The 19,267-nt window shown below is 43.1% G+C and overlaps 1 protein-coding gene across 1 annotated transcript in view; it reads right to left on the bottom strand.

Moving 5' to 3' along the window:
• Positions 1-2,413: 2,413 nt before the first annotated feature.
• The window catches only part of LOC128685429 (Na(+)/citrate cotransporter), a 154,416-nt gene continuing 137,562 nt past the window's right edge, over positions 2,414-19,267 (bottom strand). Inside the window, exons 10-11 of the mRNA XM_070083087.1 lie at positions 15,523-15,667; positions 2,414-2,877 (exon numbers count right to left, since the gene is read on the bottom strand). Coding sequence (XP_069939188.1) covers positions 2,740-2,877; positions 15,523-15,667 — 283 coding nt within the window. The 3' untranslated portion in view covers positions 2,414-2,739. The remainder of the gene's footprint in view (positions 2,878-15,522; positions 15,668-19,267) is intronic.

Here is a 19,267-nt window from a genome sequence, read left to right on the forward strand (position 1 = left end):
AAGGGAAAGTGACACGAGTGATATTGAAGACACTGACCGGGTAATGCAAGAAGAAACTGTAGTAAGACCCACTAGGAAAACAGCAGCGCAATCTAGAGAGGGCTGGAACCGTCTCCTGGAGGAAGACGCAATTTAAGTCGTCTAACAACGACTTCCGCCCGGCCGCAGTGTGGAAAATTTTTAATTTTCCGAAACTATAGCGCCTAATAGGTGTTTTATGTGCCGATAGGAGTCAAAATGTATTTGAAAATGGAGTAGAACCAAGAGTTCCCTTGGCGCATGCGCGGATGTGCGGGGGAGGAGGAAGGCGGATTGTTTTGAATGTGGTGAGGAGGCTGAGGAAACCGAGGAAGGAGGAAACTGGCGTTCACGGGAGCCCAAGGATCGATATGGGCCTCAATTCATAATAGGAAGTGTCGTGGCTGTCCCTAGTGAAGAGTGAGGGAACGTGATTTACGGGATCAATGTAAAGGGGTGGTAAAATTAGTGAATACTGTTCGAGCGGGTGGCAGGTGCACGGCCATGGTGTGTGTGTCCAGGGGAAATACCCGTGTGTTAATCTTCGCTCATCGGCCTCAGATCTTAATGGAGTGACCTCTAATTTATATAATAGTTATGAGACGTTAAATCGTCTTGTGAATTGTAATGTAATTAATGATAATAACGCTAAGTTAAGAGAATGTGTGAAGTGAAATAAGTCGTTTGCTCCGAGTGAACACGTTAGACCTCGTTGTTAACGAGACGAGGAAAGTGAAGCTCCTTGAGTCACGACGTCTAAAGCAGGACAAACCAGCGAATACCTCGTCCTGCTGGAATGAGAACCGTGTCGGTGTAGCAGGACATCGAAAATGAGATGGTGAATGGAAGAATTAAGGATTATCAATCACCCACAGTTAAGTAACCCTTCTAGTTATAGCAACCTTAGGCTGGCCAGTAGTGGTATGTTATAATTAGATAGGTTACGAGTGATCCAGCTACATCAAGTGACCACCAGAGAACATCTGGTAAGTAGTGGGATTATGTACAAATGTTTTCCTTGATGGATGTATCCATGTGTATCCTACCCCCCCCCTTCATTCAGCGAAACTAATATAATCTATACAGTCCACAATTAATTAGTAGCACCGTACTTGTGGGTGCTATCCTATCCATACTGGTCTCGGATAGATATGGATAAGATTGTGAGGTCGAGGGGACCACTTGCCGCGACCAGAGGTGGTTAAGTTTTCTCACATGTCTACACGGGGTGACTACGGTAAACATACAGTTAAGCACCCTAGGAAATTTTCCATAATTATTACGGAAAAAAATAAGGGCTGACCCCTAGTCGTCGATACAACTTTTCAGCAAGTCTGGGTTTTGCGCAAAAAAAATGTTTCACATGATTTTACGGTGTGTGTGTTAAATTTTGCCAGTTTTACTGAACAAACTGCTTTCCATGTAATAACTGTAAAATGCCTCCTCTGATTGGCTTCAAACCTTAACTGGAAATTTTTACTAAAATCCCTCAGACGTCCTTGACTCGTGTCTAATAGAGGATACAAAATAACCGGTTCTTAAAAAAACATTACATATTATTCTTACAGGACTGTAGAAAGTTTAAAAATTAACATAAAAAATAACTTAATTATGCCTGTTCTGAATGGTTTTAATCTGTAATGACTGATATAAACTATGGAAAGAATGATACCTTTTGCATATAACCAGTGCAGGTGCCAATTTCCCAATTTATTAACATAGTTAATAAACTTTTAATTCTTGGATTCTGTGCGGTAACTGGAAAATTAATTTCCTTAATAGGCTTCAAAGTTTTAGTGGTCATTTTATTATTATTATTATTATTATTATTATTATTATTATTATTATTATTTTATATATATTTTAAGGAAAGCTTCGCATTGATTTTGGATTTCGTAAATTTTAATTTCCAAAATTTATTAAACAACTTGATTTCCCTGCAATGGCCGCTGAATACTTCATATAGGTTCAAACTTTTAACGCCATTGTATCATACATATTTAATCGCATTATATTTTTTCCTGCACTCTGTGCATTTGATTTCGCTGACACTGAGTCAGAGACTGTCTTAGGGGACACAGGGATAACTGTCTTAGATCGAGCAGCAACAGAAATATATCTACTGGATTATAGACTTGTATGATGTCCAGTAATTAAGAAAGTGATTTAAAGTGATGGGTAAGCAGCCTATTTCTTGGAAATGGAATACTCATAATTATATATGTGATAAGTATCACGTAGGAGGTTCAAGGCCTTTTTTTTTTAATTAAATAAAATAACATTAATAACAATGAAAGTAATAAATATATCTTACATTCCATCACACTTGAGAGATTTTGACAGATATAATAGAGAGAGAGTAGTAGTAGATATAGTTTAGGTTAAGATAAAATGCTTTCGAGAATATCAATATTCCTAATCAATGTACAGATTGTATGTCTAATACCTAATATAACTTGTACAACTGGGATATAATGACTGAATATTCTAATTTATATACATTATTTCAAATAAAGAAATTTATTAAAAAATTTTTTAGAACTTACACAATAAAGGAATGATTCAAAAAACCACATAACACTGAATAACTTAGTGTCTTCAGTCTTTCAAAATTAGTTCAAAATCACCAAACAAATAAATAAATATGTATCACCATTTTAATTTAAAAGGCAATATTTCTAATGTTATTCCTATTGTGTGAACTATTACACTATTACACTACTACTGTGTACTATGAGGAATTGTGGAGTTGACCCACAAAGGTACATTTTTTAAGTCAAACATGTATACACCCAGAGTGTTGATCATAACATTGATGACGATGATGCAGATGATGTTCATTACTATTCCTGAATACACCTGAAAAAGAATTGTATAACTTTTAGTTAAAAAAAATTATGATATATGCATTTCAATATCATGCACTGAAAAATAAATATACATGGTGTAATATTCTGCGAATAGAATATCTTATGATAAGAAAAGCGATTGTACTTACCATCTAAGTAACTTGATATATACTAGGGAAAGAATGATACCTTTTGCATATAACCAGTGCAGGTGCCAAATTCCCAATTTATTAATATAGTTAATAAACTTTTAATTCTTGGATTCTGTGCAATAACTGAAAAATGAATTTCCTTAATAGGCTTCAAAGTTTTAGTGGTCATTTTTTTATTTTATTATTTTTTTTATATATTTTTTAAGGGAAGCTTCGCACTGATTTTGGATTTCGTAAATTTTAATTTCCAAAATTTATTAAACCACTTGATTTCCCTGCAATGACCGCTGAATCAATTCGCTGCCTGGATGAGGTAGAGTGCGGTCATGCTTTGCACCCCTCTACTGTTTTCCCAGACGAGCTACTCAGTCAACAACTTGGCGCCAGGTGTGCGCAGAAGAGTGAATACTGTGGGCATTGAGCTCATTAGTGGGGCTTTAACGCCTACGTCAGTTGATGTGTTATTGCCCAAAATTGTGAGAGAGACTTACGGCATCAGAGACGAGGATTTTTTTTTTTTTTTTTTTTATATTTTATTTAAAAACTTTACAGCTTGATATTAAATTAAGATATAAAATGGATACAGTAGGATCCTCAATCCTACACAACATACACTAACCAATTATTAACAACACATTGTAATTGACATAAAAGAGGTTACCCATATACACACAACCTTTTCCATATAACATACTATGATAAACAAAATAAACTATAACTATATAAACTATATAAAATATAAACTATATACAACTTTCAGATTTGTATAGTTAACATACTATGACGGACATATGACAAAGGTTCACAACCTTCACAGGAGATAAACAGAGTAATAACCTTACATCCCAATCTCAGTTAAAAACAATCACATACTCTTCCCAAAATTAACCCCTATACAATAAGAAGTACCTAAGCACATACATACGTGCCTCACTACAATCTCTTTTTAAGCATTGAAAAAAATCAAAAACAAATCAAATCAAATCAAATCAAATCAAATCAAATCAAAATCAAAATCAAAATCAAAATCAAAATCAAATCCTAAATCAAAAATCAAATCCTAAGCCTCACACTTATACTAAATAAATATTAACAAATATTACTAAATATTAATACAGCCTCTTCCACCGGCTGAGCACATTATATAAAGTAAGAGACTAAACCATACTGTCCCATTACAAACTTTTAACGAGGCATTACAAATTTATGGAAGTCATTAGCGTTCCATCTAGCAGCAACTGGATGAGCACATTATATAATGCTAAAATAAAGACAGTACACTCGCTAAAAACCCACAACACTAAACACAAACATAATTTAATAACCTCTCATTGCGATACAATTATCGCACATGATTTATGCCCAATAAAGGCTATAAACGCACACTCTACATAAGCCCTAAAGCTCTTCACGGTCTTAAAACTATAATCTTGACACCATTCACACTTAATTCATGAAGAAGGTCATGACGACCCTGACACATCAAACACAGAATTATCCATTCAGGTACTACGTAATTACTTGATATCATCTTTGGTTTCTGTGCCCACTTGCATGCTACATACATGTATGCCACTCATCTACACCTTCATATACCCACATACACCTACACTCACACCCCTCCCCAGGAGGCGACCCCGCTGTGTCCCCCTGAAAACCCCCTTCCCGTATGTAATCCCCAACCCCCCCCCCTTACTCAGCCCAAGTCGAGATTGATGAGAAAACCTAACGTTAACATTCTATACCCTTCCGAAAAATCCTTCTCCCACCTCCTCCCATACAGTTCTCTATTACGACACATCGTACGATAAACCGTTACCGCTAGTACCCGCCTCCGCACCTCACAATTCCCCCTCCCCCTCATCACCCACGATATATATATATAATCCACTATTATATAATCCAAAGCTCGTATAACACTCTCATCGAACCCTCCCACATCTAGGCTTAGTGCACGCAGAACCGACACCCCTCTGCCCCCCACCCCCTGTACTACCCTACTTAACCAATACCTAACACCCTCCAGTTCCCCACAAAAGTATACAGCATGGAACGCCGTCTCATCCTCCCCACAGATTCCACACCTTCCGCCCACAATTACCCCTCTGGTTCTTAAAACCTCCCCCGACGGTAGTATGCCATGCAAAAAACGATACATTACCTCCCTTACCCTAGGCTTTAACTTCAACCTGCTAAACCTATACCAAATACTCGTCCATGCGTACATGGGGAACAATCCCTCAACTGGTACAACAATCCTGTCTGCAAGCAGCTTACACAAAACCCCTACTCGAATTTTCCTGGGTTCTCTAACCAACATCAAAGCCCTCAAAATAGTTTCACATTCCCTCAACTCCACACCACCATACAACTTACCCAACCTATCATGTACTTTTCCCAGCTGCCCTCCACTCACACCTTCGCGCAAAACCTCCCATTTAAGAAACACACATTTAATCCTCCTCCTCAGATCCATCAACCCCAACCCACCCTGGCGCACAGGTAACATTACAACCTCTCTCCTCAGCCAATCGCACCTTGAACCCCACAAAAAGTTAAACACTCGTCTCAGAATTCCCACAATCGCCGTCCCTGTTAATGGGAACACGGCTGCTACGTTCCAAACCTTACTATACAATAATACGTTTATAACAATCACTCGTTGCACGAGAGTCAGATGATGAGGTCGCAATGCACCCAGACGCCCCTGAATCCTTTCCATTAATCTATTCGAGTTTTCCTCCCGAGCAGCTTCCAAATCACCCTTATAGGTGATACCACAAATTTTTAAAGACACCGTTTGTTTTCTCACAACGTTACATCTCCCCCCCCCCTCCACCCAATCACCCAACCCCATGATCATTGACTTCTCTCTATTTACCTGCATCCCTGTTGCATTTCCGAACTGTTGCACAACAGCATCCAAAACACCCAACGTCATCCCCTCCCGAACCAGGACTGTTGTATCGTCTACATATCCTATTATTCCCGGCCACACTTTCCCTACCCCACCCCCCCCACCTCCACTCGTGTCACATACACAACGTTCAACCATTCTATAGAAGGGGTCCTGAATGCACGCAAACAACATTTGTGACATGGGACACCCCTGCCTAAGTCCCCTACCCATTACAATCCCCTCCCCCAAGCATCCATTAATCTGTACCCTCATCTTGGCACCATTGTACAACGTGGTTACCCAATTAACTATTTCATCCCCATAACCCTGCCTCCTAAGTATAGCTCCCAATGCTCCTCGTTCCACCCTGTCATAGGCCCCCTGCCAGTCTAAAGCCAACAACGCCGCCCTCCCTCCCCCCCCTTTTGACTCCACAAAACTTCTCAGTATTCCATGACCCTCAATCATCGACCTTCCAGGCAAACCATACTGCGTTTTCGAAACCACTCTCCCTACCACACATTTGAACCTATTACCCAAGACTTTAGCGAACAACTTATAATCAGCACATAACAGGGATATGGCACGGTACTCCTTGAGGGTGTGCTGCCCCTTACCCTTCGGGACCAACACTACAACTGCTGTTGCTTGCTTGTCTCCCATCACACCCTTCTCCTTCATCTGATTAAATAACCTACCCATGAAACCCCTTATCACCTCCCAATGTTGGAGATAAAATTCAGCCGGGAGACCGTCTATTCCCGGTGCTTTGCCTTTCCTCATTCCCCTTAAAGCCAACTCTATTTCCTCCTCTGTTATTACCCCCCCTAAAGCCTTTCTATCACTATTCCCTAAATTACACGTCACATACTCACACACCTTCTCTAAATCCACATTTCCCACCTTCCCACTTGTCCAATACCCTTCATACCATTTATCCGCATACACACACATTCCTTTTGTAGTTAGTATCTCCTGACCCATTCTATAACCCCCCGCCATCTCGTGTACCTCTAACCTCGGAATAGCTGTAACCTGCTGTCTTTGTTTTTGACGTCGCAACACACACGCCGATGGTTTGTCACCCCAAAGCACCTCCTCTACCCCTGCCTGCACCCTTACCGCTTGAAACCTCTCATTTTGTAACTCCCTCAGTCTCCCCTTGACCTCGACAATTTCATCCATAGGATAGTTGCCCCCCACAGCCCCCTTCTCATAACAGCCCCTTAACCTGTCCTCCAGATAATTTGAAAGCCCATATTTAAAATCATTTATACGTTTGCCCACCCCCACATAATATTTCCTAATCCTTTCCTTGGCAACACAATCCCACCATTGTACGACATCTTCCACTCCCTGTGCCTCCTCACTAAGCTCCTTCCATAGGACAGAAAATCCCTCTAACCCCTCCTCATCACTCAATGCACTTATATTTAATTTCCAGTAACTCCTGTATATTTCTGCAAGCGCCTCCCACCCAACCTCCACCAACACTGCTCTATGATCTGACCATGCAACTTCAACAGTTTTGAAAGCTCTCACTACAACCCCGTGAGAAAGATACACTCTATCTAACCTCGCTGCATACCCTCTCCTAACAAATGTATGCTCTGTCTCCCACGCCCCCCCCTCGAATGCGTCTCTTAACCTAATATCCCTCAATAAATCTCGTAGGGCCACCGACACATAACCTGCCCCTTTTGGTTCCACATCAGCCCTCCTAATGACGCAGTTCCAATCACCTCCTACTATTGCCACCTCCGGTAATGCACGGAAAAAAAACACAAGGTCCTCGCACACAAACTCCTGCTTCACCTGTACATTATTCTCTGCAGGCGCATATACACTAATAAAAGCCACACGTTTTCCCATCCACAAACCATCTACGCGCAACACCCTTCCCCCTCCCCCCCCCCTCACTTCTCTGCAAAACAAACGGGCTCGCCTCCCTAATTAAGATACCCACCCCCCCTTTTAAACGGGCAGATGGCAGGGTTACCACCTGAAACCCCTCCATCTCCAACACCCTACCCTCCTTAAAATTGTGCTCCTGTAGGAACACAACATCCACTCTAAATTTATTCAGAAACTCTCGAAACCATTCTCTCTTTACACTATTACACAAACCGTTAACGTTTACTGTCATACACCGGAGGCCTATTAGAGTTTCCACCCCTGCCTCCTCTCTTCACTCTTCCGATGGCCACCAGAACGTGTGGGACCACTTGTCACCTGCACACTTCCCTCTCTCCCCCCCCCCTTCTTTCGGTGCCTCCTGTCATGGCCACCACTACCTTCACCTTCTGCCCATATTTGCTTCCCAGTCCTCTGCGCCGGCGTTAGGACATCATCTGAATCTGATGCAGCGGCTCTCTTTCTTGTGACAGGCGCATCCTCCATGGCTTGGTCTGGGGATGCCTCACAATGTACCTCTACCTCCACTGTACACAGTGACAAAGATCTCGGTGACACCTCAGTCACGGTGTCACTCCCTTCGTCCGAATAGTTCTGTTGTTGATGCCCCACAGCCTTCACCTCATCTTCTACTACCCTGCCAGGAGCAGCCACCTCCTCAGGCGGTGACAAGGACTTCAAAACCTCGGCTAATTCCTCCTCAATTTCCAACACTTCCTCCTGTACTTTTTGCTCAACTCGATCCACTGGAAGTGTGTCTGGACCAGGTAACTGGTCAAGGGCCTCACCCTCTCCCCCAGCCTTATACGCCTCATCCACTATCTCGCTCCATAGACGACCACGCCCTCCTTCACGTCGTTGATCAACACCCGCTTCCCCTGGTGTAGAAGCGGATGTCTCCGCCTCTGGGCCAGGAGCTCATTGCCGCTTCCCACACTCCGCCGCTATGTGATCATATTCCCCACATAGTCGGCAGGTACGCCTTTGCCCCGCGTATGACACCATGACCTGTGTCCTGAATTCCTTTAGGTACACGTAAGACGGTATGGGGTGTCGCAATGACATTTTTAGGTTAAAAGTGCCCTCCGGCATACCTGTGTAGGCACCCGACACCCACTTACCATGCTGGGCCAAATGAACAGTTCCGTATTCCTCAAATACGTTTCTGATATCTGCCTCATCCGCCTCAAAGGGGACATTACGCAATTTAATCCATGTATAATGTCTGGATACATCGATCATCCTCACACGCACAGCTGGTGTTGCATCAAGACTTACGTCCTGAAAACGGTTGACCAACGACTCGTAAACCGTTGCTGAGAGCAGTTTCACAAAAAATCTACGTGCTCCGTTCAATGCTACGCCGTACAACTCTCCATCCTGAATGCCATACGTGTCTCTGATTATTTTAGGTAGTAATACCTGGGCTGAGGCTGGCGTTATTGCCCCACTGAGAAGTTCAGCGTGCAGTTACAGCGTCTGTAACTGCACGCCATGTTGACTAATAGTAGTTCTCCTGGTCTGACGACAGAGGCGCGACAAGCACCACCTCACACTACTGCTGTCAGGGAACTGAAGAGCGTTTGCGCAGGAGGTCTGCACGGCCCAATAGCGATGCAGACAATAAAAATGACGAGGATTTGTATGGAGTGGCACTGAACGGTGTGTACAGAATATTCGTGAAGGTGCTAACTGCTCAAGTACACGAGGCGTTGGTGGATCGTTATCAAGATGTCAGCATTAACGTAACACCGGCAGTGAGGGTCAAGCTGACGGATGTATCACGACATTATTCATGGGTTAAGCTCCGAAACGTGCCTTTTGAGGCTGATGAAGTGGATATACACAATGTTTTCGAATGTTATGGAACTGTACATCTGGCCCAACCTGGTAAATGGGTAAAAGGAGCTTACACAGGATATCCTGAGGGTTCTTTCAATCTCAAGATGACGCTAAGGCATCCTATACCCTCGTATGTATATCTCGAGGAGTTTAGAACCCAGGTAATGGTAGCGTATGCTGGGCAGAGGCGTACATGCTGACTGTGTGGCGACTATGACCATATGGCGGCAGACTGTGGCAAGCGGAATATGGCTCCTGGGCCGGCAAGGGGCGGAGCACCTGTCCATGAGAAACCGATGCCTGAGGAAGAACGGAGGCAAGGAGGAGGGCGTGGTCGCTTGTGGAGTGAAGAGGTGATGGCTCCTCCTGTGGAATCAGAGGAATTGGTGATCCATGAATCACCTGGCCCATCAACAGTACAGCTGTCAAGTGAAGAGGTGCAGGTGGGCGCAGAAGTGAAAGCAATTGAGGAGGAGTTGGAGACGGTGATACAGGCTATGTTACAGTCTACGGAGGTGGAGAGTCACATTGAGCAGGAACCTGGGATCAGGTCAGAAGGTGTGTGCGGGAGGGGGGAGGATCAGGTGGCACCTGTGATGGACAGTGTGAGTGCCATGGAAGGACATGGAGGCGGATTAAGGGTGGTAGAGGTGGAAGTCCATTGTGCTGGCTCCTAGGACTCAGATATGGAAACTGAAGGAGCTACAAGGAAAAGGGCAGCAGCGTCAGATTCGGACGATGTTCTGACGCCGGAGCAAAGGCCAGGGAAAAAGACATGGGGTTATGGTACTCAGAGTGACTCTACGAGAGGGCCACAACAGAAGGGGGGGGGATGGTTGGGAAGGAGGGTGGAGTATGTGGCAAAGGCAAAGCCAAGGGAAATGGTTTGAAAGGGAAGAGTCATGACATGAGGCGGGGAGGGAAACCTTAAGCCGGCCTCAGGTGTGTAACAATAAATATTAATGGTCTGTGTGATGGTGTTAAACGTGAGTGCTTCAGGATGTTTTTGAATAGGTACAAGATTGACGTAGCTTTTGTGCAAGAGCACAATTTTAGGCTTGGTCGTGAAGTAGAGGTGCCTGGGTATCAGGCTTATGTGTTGCCGTCTGAGCGCTTAAAAGGAGGAGTGGGTTTGTTGATCAATGAGGCGAGCCCGTTTGTATTGCACAGGAAAGAGGGGGGGAGGGGGAAGAGTATTACGTGTGGAAGGATGGTGGATGGGAGAGAGAGTGGCGTTTGTGTGTGTGTATGCCCCAGCAGAAAGTGATGTGAAAGTGAAGATGGATTTTGTGCAGGAGGAGCTCGTGTACTACCTACGCACGTTACCGTCGGTGGCGATTGTGGGGGGGATTGGAATTGTGTAGTTAAGAGGGCAGACGTGGAACCCAGAGGAGCGGGATATTTTTCCTCAGTTTTAGGAGGCCTGCTTAGAAACCTTCAGTTACGTGATGCTTTCGGGGGAGGTCTGTGGGAGGTGGAACATACGTTTATAAGAATGGGATATGCGGCTCATTTGGACAGGTTATGTTTAACTCAGAAGGTTTTGGTAGAGTCTTTTAAAACTATTGAGATGGTGTCTTCCGATCATAGGGCGGTATTAGTGGAGGTGGGGTGAGATGTTTTGGCTCGTAGGCAGGGAAGTTATTGAAAACTGAACACGATGATTTTGAGGGATAGGGAGGGAGTGGAAGGTTTTGCAGTATTTTGGGAACAGCTCTGTGCAGACAGAAGGACTGAGGAGATTGTGGTAGGATGGTGGGATAGTGTGGCAAAGGTAAGAATACGTCAATTTTATGTGAGGGAGGGTAAACGCATTAATCAATTGCGGTATGGTTTGTCAAATTATTTAGAATCTAGATTACGGGATTGTTATGAGGGGGGGCGGTGGCCAGGGTGTACCCAGTGGAGGATATACACATGTTGAAGGGCAGGATAAGGGATTTGCAAGAAGAACATTTTGCAGCGGTACGTGTACAGGCGGGGTTGGACGAAGTACTCTGGGGCGACAAGCCATCGGCTTGTGTGCTGCGAGGACAGAAGGTATGACAGCGAACGACTACAATATCGGGATTGCAAGTCATTTCTTTGGTGGGGGGGTTTAGAGAGGGTCAGGTATTATGGGAAACCATGGGGATGAGTGCATATGCAGATAGATGGTTTGAAGAATATGGGAAAAGTAGTGGGGTAGATGGAGAGGTTCTTGGGCAGGTATGTGAGTATGTGCCATGCAAACTGGGGAGGAGTGATTGGGAGGCACTGGGTGGGGTCATTGAGGAGGAGGAAATATGGAGAGCCCTTATGGACATGAAGGGAAAGGTGCCCGGGATCGATGGTTTACCAAGCGAATTTTATGTACAGCACTGGGGTCTGCTTAGGGGTTTCCTAGTAGAGTTAATGAATGCCATGAAGGAAGGAGGTAAGATGGGAGAATCACAGGCAACGGCAGTGGTGGTGTTGGTCCCGAAGGGTAAACAGCAGAGTACCCTTCGGGATTACCGAGCCATTTCGTTGCTTTGTGCTGATTATAAATTGTTCGCGAAAATTCTTGGGAATCGGCTTAAATGTGTTGTGGGGAGGGTCGTGTTTGAGTCTCAGTTTGGGTTGCCTGGTAGGTCAATGGGCGAGGGCCACGGGATCATAAAGGGGTTCCTGGAGGACATGGAAAGGGGAAGAGGGGCGTTGGTGGTGTTGGATTGGCAAGGGGCTTATGACAGGGTGGAAAGAAAGGTTTTGAGGGATATTCTCCTACGACAGGGGTTTGGCGAAGAAATAGTGGGGTGGGTGGATACGTTGTACTCAAACGAGAAGGTAAGGGTGCAAATCAATGGGTGTGTGGGGGAGGGAGTCACCATGGAGCGGGGTCTTCGGCAGGGATGTACATTATCACAACTTTTGTTTGCATGTGTTCAGGATCCCTTTTATAGGATGGTGGAGGATCGTCTAAGGACAGGGGGGGGGATGGTGAGCAGAAGCCTTGGCCTGGTTTGGTGGGCTATGTTGATGATACAACTATTTTGGTGAGCGAGGAGACACGGTTAGGACTTTTGGAGGAAGTTGTACACAATTTTGGGAGAGCTACTGGGATGAAGGTAAATCTGGAAAAGTCAATGATAATGGGGCTGGGAGAGTGGACAGGGAGATTAGATTGGGGATGTGATGTTGTGCAGCGGACAACCAGGAGTCTGAAAATCTGTGGTGTCGTTTATGAGGCTGACCTGAGTGCTGCAAGGATTAGCAATTCGAATAGGATGGTGGAACAGGTGCAGCGACGTTTGGGAATGCTGCGACCTCACCATTTAACCCTTAGGCAACGTGCAAGTGTCATCAATGTATTACTATATAGTAAAGTCTGGTTTGTTTCGGCAGTGATGCCGTTAACAGGAACAGCGATCACGAGTATTCTTTGAATGGTGTTCAAATTTTTGTGGGGCTCAGGGTGCAACTGGTTGCGAAGGGAGGTAGTGACATTGTAGGGGAGGGTTAGGTTTGTTGAACTTGAGAAAGCGCGTGAAATGTGTTTTTATTAAGAGGGAAGTGATGAGTGCAGGTGCATGGAGGGGGGGGGGCAGCTAGATAAGGTACATGCTCACCTGAGCAAATGGTATGGAGGGGCGGAAATGAAGGAATGTGAAACAGTGTTACATGCTTTAGTGTTAGCCAGGGAACCGGGAAAAGTAAAGGTGGGAACTTTGTGTAAATTGTTAGAGAGACATGTAGTGGCGCCGGTTGAAGGGATCTACCCCATGTATGCATGAGATGTAATTTGGCGAAGATTTGGCCGCGTGAGGTTATGTATCGTTTCCTGCATGGGATTTTGCCATCGGGAGCGATGCTCCGAGATAGGAGGGTTATCGAGGGTGGGGGTGTGGCAGATGCAGTGGGGAAGAGACTGCGTATCATGTTGTCTATTTTTGTGAAGGTTTGGAGTGCATCAGGGTATGGATGAATAAGGTTGTGGTGAGGGTGGGGGGTCAAGGCGTGTCGGTACTGCGAGCGTTGAGTCTTGATATGAGTGGTGTGGATGAGGGTGTGGTAAGGGGTTTAACATATGTAATCGTGGACTACATATATGTTTTGTGGGGTATGAGGGGGAAGGAGGGTGGGGATGTGCTGAGAAGGACTTTGGCGGCGACGTTTTATCGAACCTTGTGTCGCAATAGAGACATTTTTGGGAAAAGGTGGGTTGAGGTTTTTTCCGAGGGTTATAGAGGCCTAACAATAGGGAATTTATTGGCGTTATAAGGGGTTTTAACTGCCGGGGTGAGTAGGTTGGTAAAAGGGGGAAGGGGTTCAGGGGTATTCAACGGGCTCACCTCCTTGGGTGCGCAATGATGGGTGATTGGGTGTGATTGGAGGTATGCGTGTGGGACTAGATGAGAGGTTGTGAAAGATTAGTTTAGCTTAGTTCCCTTGATGGGGAAGGTGTAAATGGCAGTTTAAATATATAAATTATATAATATATTTATTTTCCTTTGGTAGCGTATTATGTTTCGCTTGTACTGGTCTTGCAATTGAATTTTAACTTTTCTTGAGAGGATATTCCTTTCACTATGTTCCTTTAAGAACTGAGTTATTTTTGTCATTTTTGTTACGTGTTCCTGCATCAGATTTAAAGTAATTACCTATTATGTAAACTTGTGTGGATAAGGATTAGTTCTCTAGATTAAAATTTTTGTATCTATATTTCTAAGTAATACTAGTTAGGCACGTGCTAGAAGGCACAGCGAAAGTATAGTCTTGTGGAATGTATGTTCCGTTTTGGTAAGTTTGTATGTGGCGTGTTAGGTGTTATAAGGAGTTTGGTGTTGTTAAGTTACTAAAATCATGATGAACCTTTTGGATAATACTTATTAATGTTCTAGTCTTGGGTTCTTTAAATTATTTACATAGCCTAGTATTGTACCGCTAATGTAGCATGTGGTGTATTATCTTGCATTTTGAGCGTGAACTTCACGATATGCAATGTTTTGAAAGTTTGTAATTCATGGTAAACATTAATATTTGATATTATATTGGTGGTGTATATTCTTCTACTTATTACAGTGTATGTGTATAGGAATGTAATGTTTCATATCTGTTTTAGTCTGTAAATTTGTTTTTGTGTCTTGTTCATGCACTACCAACTCTTAGGTAAATACTAATTAAGGTTTTGATGAGGTCAGGGTATGACCATTAATTAGGATAATTAATGTATGTTATTTTGAACAGGGACTGTACATACGGGGGGGGGGGGTAGAAGTGACTGCTGTGTCTGCACTGGCAATAATGATTATTGTAAAAGGAGGATTTGTAGGTTGTATATGGTTGTGGGTTATGTATATGGTTGTAATATGGCCATTATCTATGGTGTCCTTTAAATGTACCGGGATTGTGTACTAGAGGTTTTGTAATATCTAGTATGATTTTTAATTTTATACTCTTATACATTATTGTATTTGTTCTATGTTTTAAATAAAAATATAAAAAAAAAATGACCGCTGAATATTTCTAATGTCATTCCTATTGTGTGAACTATTACACTATTACACTACTACTATGTACTATGAGGAATTGTGGAGCTGACCTCAAAGGTACATTTTTTAAGTCAAACATGTATACACCCAGAGTGTTGATCATAACATCTGAAAAAGAATTGTATAACTTTTAGTTAAAAAAATTTATGATATATGCATTTCAATATCATGCACTGAAAAATAAATATACATGGCGTAATATTCTGCAAATAGAATAGCTTATGATAAGAAAAGTGATTGTACTTACCATCTAAGTAACTGTGTTTACCATCTAAATTAACGACTGTACTTACCATCCAAGTAACCGTAATTACCAACTAAGAGACTGAACTTACCATCTGAGTTGTCCGCATATTTGCAGCGCCAAGCACTATGGCATTAGGAGGTGTTGCAACAGGCAGCATGAAAGCATAGGAACAACATACTGTGGCTGGCAGCATCAGATAGATGGGGTTCACCTGGATGTTTATCGCCTGTAAACAACGTTTGCATTAGGACCCAAATTATGGAATACTGACAAAATTGAAGAAAATACACAACACAGCACAAGCTTTTCCTGGGGCAACGTTTCCCTGTTTGGGGTTTAGTTTGATAAAGTTCTCATAGAGAGCTTAATCAAGCCACTTCTGTCTTCCCTTCACATCAATACTAATTGTAAAAGAGACAACGAGTGAGCAGACTGTAGTCTATAGAACAGTGGCTCTCAACTCGTTTCGGCCCAAGGACCACCAACCCAATTATAAAAATATCGTGGACCATTTCATTTTTTGAGTAATGATATTAAGGCAAAGAAGAAATTTGGAATATATTTCTTATAAACAAATTCGAAAAGTTATATAAAATAATAGATATCTAACATTTTGGTCTGAAATATATTTCATACAAACATAATTTCCTGGAAATAAGTGAATACACATCTAATATTTTGCTGTAAATTTTCTTTCCAGCGAACATAATTTCGAAATTATGAAGTATACAACCAACATTTTTCTTTGAAATATGATTATTTCACTTTTCCTTGCCTTTCCCTCTAGCGCCTGGAACCAATCTTGGGCGGAAAACATTATATACTGAGTCAAAAAAGGAGAATTAGTGTGCATACCTAGCAGAGTTTACTGCCAGAGGGGAATCATAGGCCTGTCCCGTGTGAAAAAAATAATAATTGAACTTTGTGTCAGAGGAAAGAAAGTCTCCCTGATAACATTGAGTATACATAGTGTATAGTGTATACTATAGTGGCTCCCTAGTATATTGATGATAAAGGCTAAAGTGTCATTTGAAAACAGGTGAATTTGTAAATGAAGTGATAAGCCTATAGAGGCAGGTGCCAGAAGTCGCCAGAATCTTACCACAGGTCAGCTGTTTTTAATAATCTTCCTGGCCTGCTAGTGTACTCGCATATAATCTAGTGATACCAGTGAATAGCAGAATACAGTGCTGTAGTAGCAACTAACCAGTATTATAATGGTACTTAGTGGAGTGGAGTGACTTTCATTAGTTTCTTTTTTTCTTGAAATACCAGACGTTACTGTGAATTTCATATAACCTGTAGTTACCAGCGGTCGCAATATACACAACGAGAAGCAATTATTACTACAGAAAAAGCGTCCTTCCTCCAAAATTTGCACCAGTCAACTATAGTGATAATATAGCATTTATTGTGGTGGAGACCGAAAAAAAAAAAAAAAAAAAAAAATAGAAAAGCTAGATACAGCGATTGATAAACAAGGGTGGAGGGCGACCGTTCGTCATTGTAGGAGTGCCAGCAGTCACCGGCTCTTCAACACGCAAGTTATACTTTTGTATCAATCAAATCACATATTACTCGGGTAGATAATTTCCAGTAGATCCTTCATGTGTTAGCTCAAATCACCGACCAGTATGTTTTAAATAAGTGACCCACTGCTCAGATCAGATGGACTGGTCCGAACCCTTGACTGGTCCGAACCCTTAACTGGTCCGAACCCTTGACTGGTCCGAACCCTTGACTGGTCCGAACCCTTGACTGGTCCGAACCCTTGACTGGTCCGAACCCTGGACTGGTTTCAAACGGTTTCGTGCACTACCTAGCAGGTTATTAATAGAATTTTCAAGAGGTTGCTAGTAGAATTGCAGTAAATCAACCATTCAAATCATTATGAAGCTGTGTGTAGTCTGTGGTCAGTCAAACAAACGGGCTTCCACATGCATAAATTGTCATTTTTGTGGAAATTGGTGTCACGCCCCTTGTGCAGATATCCAAGAACTAGCTACAAGCAGTATTAAAACAGGGAAGTGTTTTTGGGTATGCCCAAATGAGATAAATCTGTGGACTAAAATCACAAGGGTATTAAAAGAGGTCAACATCAAAGCTGCTTTCATAGAAAACCTGGAAGCTTTCTACAACAGATGGGAACATAAAAAGTCTGGGCTGAATGGTACTGCCTTTGATACTGGCCATGTAGTCAGAAACTGTAAGGCTGGAGATGATGTCCTGGTAGTCAGTAAATGGGGGGCTGATAGTGCTGTCCTGGGAGACAGTAATGGTGAAGCTGGAGGTGCTGTCCTGGGAGACAGTAATGGTGAAGCTGGAGGTGCTGTCCTGGGAGACAGTAATGGTGAAGCTGGAGATGCTGTCCTGGGAGACAGTAATGGGGAAGCTGGAGATGCTGTCCTGGGAGACAGTAATGGTGAAGCTGGAGATTTTGTCCAGGTAGTCGGGAATTATATGCAGGAAGGAATACATATAAATGACCTCATAGGGGACAGGAGCCATAGTAGGGAAACAAGTGTAGTCAAAGATAAGATAAAACCAATATTGCAAACTAGAAATACCGCAGGAAATAGCAAACAAGAGGACTCCACTAGCAATAGTGAGGATATATTACCAAAAACAACTGGTGGGAGCTCCATTGTTGGTGCTAGGGAGGATAGAAGTAAGACAGGGAAACATGCACCAACAGGGAATACAGTCACAGAAACCCAAGGCAAACGGAAACCAAGCCTGTGCACATACTATGCACTCGGTATCTGCTGGCATGGGAAATCTGGAAAAACAGATGGGACGTGCAACTATGACCACCCTAGAAAATGCCATACCCATATGACAACAGGAAAATGCAAACTCCCTTCCTGTAAGCTTTTTCACCCTGAACTGTGTACCTCTTCAGTACAGGAAAGACTGTGCTATAACTTAAATTGCCAGGCATACCATCTAAAGGGGACAAAAAGATACAAAACATCCAGGCCATGGGAAAACCTGGGTAGCCACAGCCACTCAAGAAGGAGAGGTTTTTTAGTGCCAGGAAGGAAAAAAAACTGGCAGGAAATGGCAGAAATCGTACACCAAATCCAGTCATTCCTGGAGTGGAACCACAGTCGATGGCCTCCACTCCAAACCAACAGATACAGATACTAATGCCGGAAAAAAAATCCCCCCCCAGTACCAACAATACCACCAGTCCGATAACATTCTTCTTTGCAAATATACAGGGTCTAAAGCCAGCAACAAACAACAAAATACCTTTCATCCGTGGACTGCTTGCAGAGGCAAAGGCAATGTTCGCGGCTTTCACTGAGACCCACATAAAGGATCACTTGGACAACGAAATATGGATCCCAGGTTACAACCTATACAGATGTGACAGAGTGAACAGGCAAAAGGGGGAGGTTGGCCTGTACATTGCAGAGTCACTTGTTTGCACAGAACTGCTAAATGCCTCAAATGATGTAGTGGAAGTTTTAGCAGTAAAGGTCGAGAACCAAAACCTAGTCATTGTGGTAGTCTACAAGCCTCCGGATGCAACATCCCAGCAATTCCAGGAACAGCTGTTAAAAATTGACCACTGTCTGGAAAACCTTCCAGCTCCTGCACCAAACATCTTGCTCCTGGGGGATTTCAACTTAAGGCACCTAAATGGAGGAATATAGCAAATAATATTGTTGCAGTAATAACACCAGGAGGCAGGTCTGATGAAAACTCACACTCACGCGAGCTTTTAAATCTCTGCACAAAATTCAATTTAAACCAGCAAATAATAGAGCCTACTAGACTGGAGAATACACTAGACCTCATCTTCACTAACAATGATGATCTGATAA

This window comes from Cherax quadricarinatus, chromosome 8, assembly GCF_038502225.1.
Source record: "Cherax quadricarinatus isolate ZL_2023a chromosome 8, ASM3850222v1, whole genome shotgun sequence".
NCBI lineage: Eukaryota > Metazoa > Arthropoda > Malacostraca > Decapoda > Parastacidae > Cherax > Cherax quadricarinatus.